Source organism: Furipterus horrens, unplaced genomic scaffold (assembly GCF_987537825.1).
Source record: "Furipterus horrens unplaced genomic scaffold, mFurHor1.1.pri manual_scaffold_17, whole genome shotgun sequence".
NCBI classification, from domain to species: Eukaryota; Metazoa; Chordata; class Mammalia; order Chiroptera; family Furipteridae; genus Furipterus; species Furipterus horrens.
This window is the reverse complement of record NW_028327187.1, coordinates 109,404,127-109,417,594: the sequence shown is the minus strand read 5'-3', so window position 1 is coordinate 109,417,594 and position 13,468 is coordinate 109,404,127. Positions and strand designations below refer to the sequence as shown.

The following is a 13,468-nucleotide window of genomic DNA, read 5'->3' as shown; positions in this document are numbered from 1 at the left end:
GAGCTTTTGGAGGGTAGACTAAAGGGGTCTCAAAAACTGAGAGAGCCCTGGTTAGTGTGGCTCCGGTGGAGCATCAACCCTAGACTGCAAGATGAAAGGTCATGGGTTCGATTCCTGGTCTGGGCACATGCCTAGGTTGCAGGTTTGGTCAGGTGCGGGTGCATACGAGGGGCATCCAATTGATGTTTCTCTCCCTCTCTCTCTCCCTTTCCCTCTTTCTCTAAAATCAATAAACATGTCCTGGGTGAGAATTAAAACAGAACAAAACACAACACTGAGAGAGCTTGCTTAAAAAGGGCATTCGCACCAATTCTGATACCTTAGTTAGGGGGGAGGCTTTGAACCTCTTTTTTTTTAAACAAGTGCCCCAACTGATTCTGAGAAATATTGTCAAAGAACTCACTTTGATTTGAATTTTGGTGCTGTTGTTTAAATATGTTGTTTTTGTGTCAGCCTTCAGTTTGTGGTTTTCAAAGCCCAGATGGATTTAACTGTTTTGAACTGAAAATCAAAACTGTTAACTAATGTCAGATCCTTTATATGCCATTCCCTATTTCAATTAGAAAATTGTACACTTTTACATTTTCATTTATCTTTTTATTTTTAAAGCTTTATTTTCTGCAGACCTTGGTCTGACTGAGACATGAGGAAAATGTAATTTAAGTGTAGCAGAAAAGCAATCTCTAGCCGCTCCACTGCTGCTGCCGTATTGTGGAAAATCAACTGGGATCAGATTATGTCTGATCACTTTCCACATCACGGGACGACCCACGGTTGAGAAGAAGCATAAAATGAATTTTACCCAGCAGTCCTTAGATACCTTGTTGTTAATGGCGTTTCCCTCCTCTCCCTCTTGTGTATTCCCCATCAGGGTCTGTGACTGAAGTGGCTCAACTGAGGAGTGGTTTCTCACAGCTCTTCACACCATCTGGCCATATAAAGGTGAAGCTACTCTACACCAGCTAGAAGACATGGGCTGTAATATTTCAACATGTGCATTATGCAGATCTAGAAAAAGTAAGTGCTAGGAATGTGCCTGTCTTCCTGATGAGAAGGGATGAGTGAGTCCATTGCCTGTCCGCCTTTCTCATTTACTCACATAGTTGGCTCTGGAGCTGGCTGCCCTGCGTGGTTTTGCACAAGGCATCATCGCTTGAACCAAATATTGGGGTAACATCGGAAACCACCTTTAGGAAGCTGTAGCTTCGGATTTATGATGTGTACCATAAAGTATTATCTAAGAGATATTTTATGTTTGATTTGATTTCAGTTGGAAATGTGCCAATATAAAATCTCAATTTAAAACTCAGTGGCAGCGAATAGGAAAGCCCCTGTAAATTTATACCTGTTTATTCCATAGACTTATAAATAGATATATTCATACCTATGTAACATTTAGTAACATCATTGAATATTTATTAGGTTTTTATGACCCAGTGATCAGATTATTTCTTATGCCTATTCAACATAGAACTTTACAAGATTTGCCTCATGTTTTTAGACTATTCTAGGTAGAATTTGGGAAATGCCAGATCATCTGCTTTTCCAAAAGGGTGCTGTTCCCAAATAGATGATATGATATGCCCCAAACTAACCCCATACAATTAGAGGCTTAAATATTTCCTTTATTTTATACTGAGATCCTTTCTCATAGTTACTAGAATCTAGTTGAAACTCACTTGAGTGTCTGAGACATAGTCTTCCCAAGCAGCCTAAGATCAAAACAAACAAGCTGGGACAATTATGTGACTAATCTGCTCTTAAACTCCATTCCTTTGTTATCTAGGTACAGATCATTTTCCCAGTTTCTATCCCACGTTTTGGTTTTGGAAGTTTACTCAGGCTTAATATGGAGACTTTAGGATGCAGCGTGTTCCACACAAATTAGTGTGAGATGTTTTCCTTTTGGTCTCAAATTCTGTGCTCTCTCCTAGTTGAATTGCACTCTGACAGTAGGGACGTGGGGGAGTGCAACTAACTCTTTCAAATCTGTAAGCACATCATGAAATAAATCTTTCAACAGTTTCAAAGGAACGAATTCCAGAGTAGTAATTTATTATAAAAGAGTGAAGAGAGTATCTTTTTATATCTAGGTTTACCTAGAGTTCTTTAAATTTAGCCAGATTTCTTTGGTTTAAAAAAAAAGGCTAAGCCCAAGTTGTGAAAGTAAATTTTCCCTTTTAAAAATACTTTTCAACTTTTAAAATGTTGTATGTAAATGGAAATATCTTGGATTTTTGGATTGCTTTCTAAAAAATAATTTATTGAGGTGAAATTTACTAATATAAAGTTGACCATTTCATAGAGAATAATTCAGTGGCATTTGGTTCATTCATAATGTGGTATAACCACCACTTCTTTCTTTAAAAGATTTTATTTATTTATTTTTAGAGAGAGGGGAAGGGAGGGAGAAAGAGAGGGAGAGAAACATCAATGTATGGTTCCCTCTCGCACATGCCCACAACTAGGGACCCCTGCACACCAGGAATGTGCCCTGCTCAGGAATCAAACTGGTGCCTCCAACACCCCTTTTTTTCTATTTGCCCACCAAAATCCTTGGAGGAAGGTTTGATTAGTCTCTCTAGATGGAGAAACTGAGTCTTAAAGAACTTCCAAAGTCATACACTGGTTGGTAGTTGAACCTGAATTGGAACCAGCTCTGACAGATTCCAAAGTCTATGCTCCTTTTGATACACTGTCCTGACTTGTAAAATTGGAATTCATCAAAAAAAAAAAAAAAGATATTAAACATTGCAATTTCATTCTCCTGAACTTCACTTTACACTTAAAATTTCATAGATGGATTTTGAATTAATAATCTATTGCCTTTTCTCCCATGAAGCACTTTGACAACACTCTGATATATTTTCTTTTATTTCTTCCTTTGAGACCACTTAGACATGCATTTATTCATTTTCTCTAAGTGCTGAGGAGCCTACAGAGGCTATCTAGCTTTTTTGACTTTGAAGTTTGATGTTTTAAGCTATGACAAATAAAAAACTTCTCTAATGGAGACTTTTCTATTAAAAATATTCAGCTCTGTTGGTTAGATCGTCATCCCAATACACCAAGGTTACAGGTTTGATCCCCGTTCAAGGCACATACAAGAAACAATGAATGAATGCATAAATAAGTGGAACAACAAATCGATCTCTCTCTCATGCATCAATACATTTTTTTTAATGGATGTTATTCACTCATTAAAAAAATTTTAACTACTAAATAGCCACTACATACTTCTTTAATTCTTAGAATAACATCTAGTTAATTTAGTTGTCTAAATATCTAATAATCAAGCCATTCACAACTAACTGCCCCAGAGATCCTTTTCCCTCCACGCCCAGCCCCATATACCCCACCCCCTCACTCTTAATGTTCGAGGATCCTCAGTTATAATTGCCATCGAGCAGTCTACTGGTGCTGTGGGGTATCTCAGAAATCCCTGTGAGCTGGGACCTCCTTTGTTTTCCTCCTGAATGAAATGGGACATCAGATAAGATGTTCTTGTCACTCAAAGACTGTCAGTATACTCTATAGCTGCGGGTACGTGTTTGGGGGTGGGGGGCATTGACTTTCCCCTTATACCTTTCCTGCTCACCCCCAGCTGTTCCCCTATTAACCTTTAACATGCTCAAGTGTCTTTCCTCTAATTTGGGGGGGGGGAAATCAGATATATATATTTTTATCGTGCCATTCTGTTTTGCCAGCTTCTTTTCTATGGAATTTATTGGGGTTACATTGGTTAATAAAATTATATAGGTTTGCTCCAACTTCTTTTAAAAAATTACATGCTGACAGAGAAGATGAAAGAATAGTACAATGAACACCCACATACCTTTTACCTGGATTCATCAGTTGTAAAGATTTTACCATTCTCCCTCTTTCTCTCTTCCCTTCCTTTCTCCATCTCCATTTCCCTCCCCATTTGAAAGTAAGCTGTAGACATTATATTGACCTCTATGTACTTCAGCATGGCCCTTCTAAAAAGAAGAATATTCTCTTATATAAGTACAGAACTATATCACACTGAAAAAGCTAACGTTGACAGAGTAATATTGTTAACATCCAGTTCATATTCAGAATTTCCCAGTTGTTCAAAATTGCCTTTTGTAACTGTTTTTTTTTTTCTTCCTTTGCCCTGTTGTTCTCTTCAGTTACTCTCCTCCTTCCTCCTGTTTAGAGTTTGCTCCTGAAGGGAGCATTCACACCTCTGTCCCCTACCTCCTCCTTTATCCCATCCCATGGAAAGATTTTGACAAGTTCTTGAATGGTCTTGAAGTCCAATGGTGCATTTTCAGTACTTATTTGCTTGACTTCCTGGCAGTACTTGGCATTCCTGCACACTCCGCTCTTAAAATACTCAAGGCCCTTGGCTTCAGTGACAATACATTCTCCTAGTTTTCCTTTTATGTCTCTGTTTGAACTATTTATGAGAGCTCCACTTTCTTGCAACTTTTAAATGCTGGGTTTCCTTTGGATTCCTCTTGGCCCTCTTATTTCATTCACTGTAATGCTCTCTTTGGGTGACTTTACTCCCATGGCTTTAAATTAAGATCAGTATGCCCAAAGTGGCAAATCATTTTAACTACTTTTCTTTGTAAAAGGAGACTACTTTCTTTGTTGAAATAATGAATGCTCTCAATAACAATTTTTAGTTAATTATTCACTTTTAAATGATAATGTATTAGCCTTGAGATTTATATAACATGGATACTACAAACACATTTATTGCCTGCATGAAACAGGCAAACAAAAAGTCCCAAACAATCTTTTTATTCTTTATACCAATGAAATGCATCTTCATTTTTTTCTTTATTTTTATTTGCTGACAGGGACTATTCAAATATCCACTCTAGAATCATGAGCCTTTAGAAGGTAAAAAGTACTGCTGAAAGGATACGATGTGCCACCTCCCCATTTAAATGCTTTTTATCAGCTTCAGCCCTGACTAGACAATTCACAAAGAAGTCAGCTTTATAGTTGGAGTCTGTTATTTGTTAGAATCCTGTTACAGAGACACATTTAAACTCAGAGTAAGAAAGGGCAATACCTCAGCCCCAGTTGACAGTTATTTCCTGTAATCAGACCACTTTTCATATATGATTATGGCCTTGTATTGCATTATCTTTTTAGCAGCTGAAAAAGACAAAAATTTAATGCTGATTGTACTTGACCTTGGGTGAATGAATTTGGTAATATAAATCAGATTAGTAATTAATAACACAGGAGACATAAAACAATTGCAGTCAAGACATTTAAGTCTTTCCTTTCATGAGTGAGGATTAGTCATTATTCAATTTTTAAATAGAACTTATTTCCTATAAGAAAATATTTTAATAATTTAAAACGAGTTATACTTTTACATAGCTAAATTTCTTACATACTTAGAATATAATAGGTCTTAAAAGTTGATGTCTTCACAATAATGATTGTTTTAGGAAATTAGCAGAAATTATTATGGCAGGGGTGTCACAGTGCTTGTAAACTATTCACCTGATTTTACTGATTTAGCCTATTATTTTGGTATTGTATAAATAAAACTTTATATTCTCCTGAACTATGATGTAGCCAAGGATTAAAATTCTTATGGAAACTTCCATAAGACAACTTTATGTTATCTTTGTGTTGTTTCATTGCCCTATTGAATAATAGAGGACTTTAAATGGGGCATTTAAAGACCATAATCATAATAAACGTAGAAGGAATGAGTTAAAATTTGCTATTATGCAACCACCATAGAAATAATTGATTTAGGCAAAAGTCATCAATGGATGTTTTGGAGAACAGAATATGTACACAGTCCCCCAAATTGTTTACTGATTATGAAGAGAAAGAAAATACCTCTACAGTATTGAATTTTAGGTAGACACCACCTTAATCAAGTGATCTAAGTTCATATCACCAATAATTAACATCATGGGCTTACTGATGTAACACACTTGAGAAAGATCCATCACTTATTCCTGCCACAATAAATAACCTGTATCTAATCATGAGGATATAGCAGGCCGGATTCAAATTGATGGGTATTTTAAATAACTGGCGGGTATTCTTCAAAAATGTCAGTGTCATTAAAGAGAAAAAGAGGGCTAAGGACATGTTCTGGAATAAAGGAGACCAAAGAAATGATGGATGATATGTGTGCATGGAGAGAGAGAGCATGCGCAAGACAATGCATATGTGACAAAATATTAACAATGGTACTATTCTTCCAATATGTCTTAAAATGTTTCAAAATAAAAAGTTTAAAATGTCCTAATCCTGTAGTGGCTGCAACCTAGGTTTATGTCCTTTGAGGGTAGGTACCATTTGTTAGCCTTTCTTGTTCTTGCTATCTACCATCTTCCTCATTTATTACAGATGCTGTGTGCCATGTCTTGGCATCATCTTGAGTATCTTCACTGTTCACATGAATAATCTCAAACACGCTGGCATCTCTGTTCCGTGACCTCCTGAACTCCAGGAGCCCCTCCTCCACTCTACTTCAGCTGTTCACTGTCATTTCGGCCACCTGGATCAGTTCCACCTCTGCAATCTTTATGACCTCTTGATTTTCGTTGAAACTTATGGGCCTTAGATCTCTCCCATGTGTCTCTGTCTTCCAGCCCCATCTTGTCTTCACTTTCTTTCCCATTTATCTTTCCCTATCTTCTATTGGCTATCACTTGAATCAATTAACAGATCATACAGTAACTGTAATCATAGTTTAGGTAACTTAAAGGAGAAGTAGTAATAGGTGAAATGTTTAATGTTCCTAGACTAATTGCTAGGAAAGCCAGGGATATTTGTGACTTGATTTGGATTTTTCTACAGGGATAAGTCAGATTTTTTAAATAGCCTTTAGAATTTGTCTTTTTTTTTTTTTTTTTTTTGTCCAGAAGCTTCTCATTTGAGTGCTCACATTTACGCATCCTATTTTGTCCTTGAATGATTATTTTCAACTTTGCTATGTGCAATAATAGGCTGCAGCTGTGGTATTTAAAAAAAATAGAGGGATGAATTAGACTATTTTATAACTGGAAAGGATCTTAAAGATCACAAAATCCCAAGTTCTCATTGTTCACACGAGAAACTGAGGACCAGAGAGGTAAAGTGACTTGCTTGATGTCACTCAGTTGGCACCTGATTGAGTCAAGACCAAAAAGGGTCTCCAGATTACAAATTCAGAACTTATGTTTATTACCCCATGTGAATGGGTTGGTGGGTGGGCTACTATATGAATAAATAAAAAGTCATAGAAATGACCTCTAATTCTTGTCCTTCTCTGACTAAAAGGCCAGAGGTTTCCAAGAATGATAAAACTATGATGTCTTTTGTCATTTGGGGAAAGTGTATAGTTTTGTTTAAAATGTCTGCCATTGTTTGGACCTGGGTCTCATGCTTTACTCTCACTTACTTCTTGTTTAAGAGCAGTGCTTTCCAAGGACAAGGAGGCTGTGCTGTGCCCTTGTTCTGCAGGGATGTCAGAGTGTGTAGATAAGCGAGCCTCATTGGGTCCTTGCCTTGTTTGCTGCCTAACAAGCAGGCTTTGTGACCATCTCACATTTTGAGTTTTTTCCAGTGAAGTTGAAAGTCTCACTGGGACAGCCACACACTCTAGCAGCTGGCAGATACAGAATTATCTGTAAACAGAACAACAACAGTGAAAGCTGTGGTCCCAAAGTCAAGCCATATTTTATTCTCATTATGCTGTGAATAGCTGAGGTAATAGATGCTTTTCCTCCGTGTTTAAAGCCTTTTGCCACTAGATGGTTTATTCTCTTTCCAGTTCATTTGATTTCATTTTAATCAGTTTTATCACACTTGTGCCTCTCTCTCTTCCTGACTATGGATGTCAGACCCCTTAAAGATACATTAAATATTCGCTCATCCTGGTGCCTCCATGGGAGGCCTCTACCAGCAGAATTTCAAAAAGCAGAGTCTTGAAATGCCTTATCATTCTGATAAGGCTTCTTGTTTAAAGAGCTAGCTGTCAAATAAACTCTTATTTAAAAAACAAAAACAAACCAAACATAAGACTCTTTCAGTCAGCATGAGGAGAAACACAAGACAGTCTTACCTAAACAGTAATCTTTTTTTTTTATTTAACACATATTTATTGAGTATCTACCATGTATCCAGACTCAGGGATACAGCACCTAATCCAATGGACCAAAATCCCAGCCTTTATGGAGATGACATTCTAGTGGAAGGAGACAGACTATAACAAATGAGTAAAAGATATGATATGTCGGATGGTGATAATTGCCGTGGAGAGAAAATAAGGAAGGAGACAAGCACTAGGGGAGGGGTACCATTTTTAAAAGGGGCGACCAGGAAAAGCCTCATTGAGAAGGTGACTTCTGAGCCGAGACTGGGCTCTCTAAGCAGGTGAGCCCTGTGGGTCCTGCTTAGCACGGCTGTTCTTTTTTCTTGGGTTCTACGGTGGTAGCATGTTTTGTAGACAATAGTTTGTGAAATTTTTAATGAAATATCATGTGTTATTAGGAAGTCTTTGGGGATACTAGAAATTGTTAGCCTGGAGAGAGAATTATTATTTATTATTCCTGCCGTACTCTTTAAAAAAAGTATTCTGTCATTTATTGAGTGCTTCTTATATGCCAGACAATGTACTGAGCATTTTACGTGAATCAATCAATTACTATATTAGTAATACCTATATTCCCCCTGGCTGGTTTGGCTCAGTGGATTGAGCGTCGGCCTGCGAGCTAAGTGTCGCTGGTTCGATCTTCCAGTCAGGGCACATCAGAGAAGGAAAACTCTGACTCCAAAAAACCTCCGCTGCCTTGTGGCATACCTCTTCAGGGGAAAGGCTAAGGGAGTAAACCCCGACAGAAAATCCGGAGCCGGAGTCCCTAAGGCGGTTTGACGTTGTAGTCAACACCGGCAACTCCTGCGGCGCACCTGAAGCCAAGCTGTATTGACTCCGTCTTTCCCTTGGACCCTTCAGCTGCGAAGAGAGGGGGGGTCTGCTGCATGGGCAACAGCAGACCCTCCATATCACCCTGCCCAGGCTCTGTAGCTTCAGCTTCACTGGAGAGGACACTCCAGCGTCATCGCAAGATGTCGATTCAACACGGGAGGAGACAGATACCGTGTCACTCCCGAGTCGGACTGCACAGCCATTCTCGGTGGTGCAGATAGACTCTTAAGAAGCTACACCATCGTCTCTCGAGACGGACGGCTGCCGACAAATACCTATATTAACACGTTACTATTGTAATATATTATTATAATAGCCCTAGAAGGGCCTTTCCCCAGGCATTGGGGATGTAGCAGTGAACAAAATAAAGTCCCTCTTCTCATGTAGCTTAGCTAATAGGGGATGATAGACAATACGCACAAACATTTGACTATATAGAATGTCAAATGGTAAAAGTGCTATGGAGAACAAGAGATCAGGTAAAGAGTATAGGAGACATGTGGTGTGGAGGTGTGGGAGGGAGATATTATTCTATACACAGTCTCGTTTTTTATAGCTGATGCCAAATGCCATGCTGGCCTGTATTGCAGAATGGCTATGAGCCCAGGTTCTAGAATTATAGACATCTGGATTTGTCTCTACATTCTCCCTCTGATAAGCAATATGACCCCGAACAAGTTATTTCTGAACCTCAGTTTCCTCATCTGTAAAATGAGGGTAATGACATTTGATAAGATTGTTGGGAGGACTAATCAAATCAGATCATCCATGTAACGCATCACTCATAGTGCCTGTCACCACAAAGCAAATGCTCTGAATTTATCACTTGTTTTGCCCCTTGACCCCCTACACAGATATCTAGCTTCTTGCAAAATATTATGCTAATGATCACCACCAGAGAAAATAATACATTAAAAAATAACAACAACAAACAGCGAGGCCACCTGTGCTGGACACAGAAAATTGGCCAGCTAACTTACTAAACCTACGCTGTTGCTTTCTTCTAGAAACAAAGGCACATAAGGCAATAGCTTTTATTTATTAATTTATTTTGTCTTTCTTTCTGCATGGCATTAATGTGGCAGGGAAGACAAGCCTCGTTATACCATGAAGCAGCAGGACCAGCAGCAGATCTAAGCTGTCCAACGAGTTTGGAACTGGGCAACACATTCTTCTGCTTTATGGGTAGGGTTGGGAGTTAGGGAGTCAGTGGCCCCTGGAGTAAGCTCTATATCTGGGCTCTGCCATTTGCCATTTTGGAGGTTTCTGCTCCAGAGGAGGGTTCTGAGCTGGCTACAGTGCCCCGCAGTGGTGAACTTTTACAAGTCTAATGTTGCTCTGCCCATTCCTGCTCTGCCAGTTTCCTTCCCTCTTCTGGAGAGGGTGCTGTGAGAATTCTATGTCCAAGGAGCAGCAAACAGTAGCTTAGTAAGTAGTACTCATGCTTAGGATCCAAGTCCACTTTTATCAGCCACTGCCCAAGTACTCAAAATCCCAACGTGGAACTCTAGTAAGGGCCTGAGCTGGAGCGTCTAGGAAGTTAAAGTCTGGAGGCCTAAGCTGGACCTACTTTTCCCATCGCCATGGGACCAGCTCATCAGGCAGGGTTTAGTCAGGAGGCAGAAACCAAGAGCGATTTGAATAGAGAAAACTGAATGTGAGCACCTGTCAACTAGGAATCAAGTTGTTACTAGGTACCTGAAGGGGTCCCTGAAAAAGCACTCTAAGGCATATGGAGGTAGCAACTACAGGAAAGTTACCACCTCCAGGGCCCAGAGAGCAAAGGGTAGAGATTGGAATTATTAAAATTTAGAAATTTTGAGGAGGGGTCCTGCAGAACTGAAATGCAGACCTTTGAGAAGGTGGGGAGGGGGCTGCTCAGCTGGTGCTGGTGTCTCTGAGGGGCTGCCATGTGGCTGATGCTGCAAGTGCTGGGTCAACTGCAAACTGGATCCAATGTTTGCAACAAGGAGAATCTGTTGTGGGGGTAAAGAACACTTGCCGGGCTATACTAATAGGAACAGGAAGGAGTGTGTCCCCTGTCCCTCCTCCAGCCTTGACAGCCCATTTTGACAGAGCCAAACATGAAACAACTGGCCAAGTGGAAATGTGGCCTGTGGAGTCCCAGCCTCCAGCACCAGCAGTGACTAGAGTACAGAAGCATGGGGTGAGAGGAAGCAAGTGATAGCTTAGTAAGTGGCATTCATGCTCAGGTGTAGGGGCTCAGGTACAGGAATGCAAGACTAAACAGATGGCGGGTTCCCAAGATGGGGTCAGGGCTGGCTCAACTTACTGATTTTGGAGTAGAAGAGGAAGTGCAAGAGACAGGGAACTGAGCGTGGCTGTCTGCCTTCCAAAGCCCAGTACCTGTGAATGTACTGTGTGCTTACCAAACAAAATAGCAACTCCTGCCCTGGGGAGCGGGCTGCAGTCCCCCAAAAGGCAGAGGTTGGAGAGACTTACATGGCCTCTTTCCCCTTGTGGGAGAGTAGTAGTAGTAGTAGTAGTAGTAGTATAGATAATGTGTCTGGCTTAGTGTCAGGCACATAGTAGGCACTCAATAAATGGTGGCTATTATTCAAAGGGAAGAAAGGTGCAAATAGATTAGGGAATGAAGTAACTGGTTATATATAGTGGAGAGAACCCAGGGTTGGGACTTAGACAACTTGAGTCCATACTAGGTAAGTGACTTGAACAAGATCCTTGCCTCTGTAAACGCGAAGCTTCCTTAGGTGTAGCATGGAGATAATACTTGGGACTAAATGTCTTATAGTAGACCCTTAACACATGGTAGTTCTTTTGTTCAATTTTCAATTATTGAAATAATAATAGACTTGGTTATTTATTATTGATGTTGCTAATGGTAAATGAAAGAGACTTTAGAGATCATTTATTTCCATCATTGTGCAGATGAAGTAACTGAGGCACAGAAAATTGACGGCCAGTAGCTCTGTGGTGGTTAAGAGTTTGGGGTATGGGATCAGTGAGACTTTGATTCAATTCCTTACTGTCCATTTCCACTTATTATGTAAGTGACCTTAAGTTAGTCTCTCTCAGCTTTACAGTGTGGTGTGGGCTCTAGGAATGTATCTATTGCTTGTCCCTTAGTAAGTGCTCAGTGAGTAGCACTAGAACATTGTGCTTGGTGAACAGCGAACCACTGAGGTGAGGGTTGGTTGGTCATGACAGTGACTATTCCACAGAAGAGACCTTTCAGGGGAGCCTGAACGGTCCATAAGGATATGGTAAGAACATGAGATTTTATCTATGGCACTACCAATTATTTGGTTTGCAGTATTGAACAAGGTACTCAATTTCTTCTCCTTGTGGATTTTCCCTATGAAAATTTTGATACTTGACTTTATGCCTACTTCCTAGGGTTTTTTTTTTTAAATCTGAATAATGAAATGAGTCTCTAAAACCTGAGAGCCTTGAAGGAACCCATAAGTAAACACCCTCAGATGACGAGTGTCTCCTCGATGTGCCACAGCAGTGCTTTAAACCAAGAATGCTGGGACTGGAGAGTGGATTCCTGCTTTCAAATCAGTCTTATTATAGTCAACTCTTAATTTTTATGTGTTAACTGGGAAAAATTATGCCGTGAATGGAAGGAGCCAGCAGTGTTGGCTGCTCTTCACTATAAAACTTGAGGAAGGCATAAGAGACTATATTTTCAATCTTATTTTTTACCTGATCTCTTTCCTCAAAACTATGAAGCTGCAGGATGGTTCAAAGGCTACTAGAACTGAGTCAGTGTGCCTGAATAATCCACAAAGAAGACAATACTTATTACTATATTTGCCATTTATCTCACATGTGATTTACGTCAGGCATTGGGCTAAACTGTTTTTACCTGTAATATCTCATTTTGGACTCATAGTAATTGTGAAGAGAGAGGTGTGTTCATATCCATCTGTGATTTATCAATTGAATCTCAGGTATAAAAGGTAGAACTAATCATGCTTCTCATTCGTTGTGCATTACTATCTTTGGTCTGTGCAGCACCCTTTCTTACGTTAGTTAATTTGCTTATTCCCTTTTATCTGTGTATCTGATGCTCATCTCCCCCCATAAATAACTAATCTACTGTTTAGTGTGTATCATTTCCTTTGTATATATTCTTATGAAAAAAAAGTTTGGCTACAAACTTATTTTCCCTTTTGTAATAGGTGCCATTGTTCATTTTGAAATGAGTTGCGTAAGTTTTCTTTTAAATAAGTGTCAGTGCAGGACATTTGTATTAGTTATATAAAAGAGGAACTGTGTCTCTATATTATAACACTAAAATTACCAAACTGGTTATATTATGAATGATTAAGGTGGGTAAACTGGTTAATGTGAGAAGTAGGTCTTTTAAAATAGAATAATTTATTGAAAATAAAATATTAGAACACTAGTTAAGTGAAAGTTATAATTTAAAGGAGACAGAATATAGTAAAGAGTCATAGTTGTATGACCAAAAGTCACGTTGAAAAATTTCAAAATCTGGATTGTCAAAATTTGTATATGAAATACCTAATGACAAAGAAATTAGAAAGCACTTCC

At 39.2% G+C, this 13,468-nt stretch overlaps 1 protein-coding gene across 1 annotated transcript in view; it reads left to right on the top strand.

Moving 5' to 3' along the window:
• Window positions 1-9,383: 9,383 nt before the first annotated feature.
• The window catches only part of PPEF1 (protein phosphatase with EF-hand domain 1), a 57,704-nt gene continuing 53,619 nt past the window's right edge, over window positions 9,384-13,468 (top strand). The window contains exon 1 of the mRNA XM_090264166.1: window positions 9,384-9,402. Coding sequence (XP_090120292.1) covers window positions 9,384-9,402 — 19 coding nt within the window. The remainder of the gene's footprint in view (window positions 9,403-13,468) is intronic.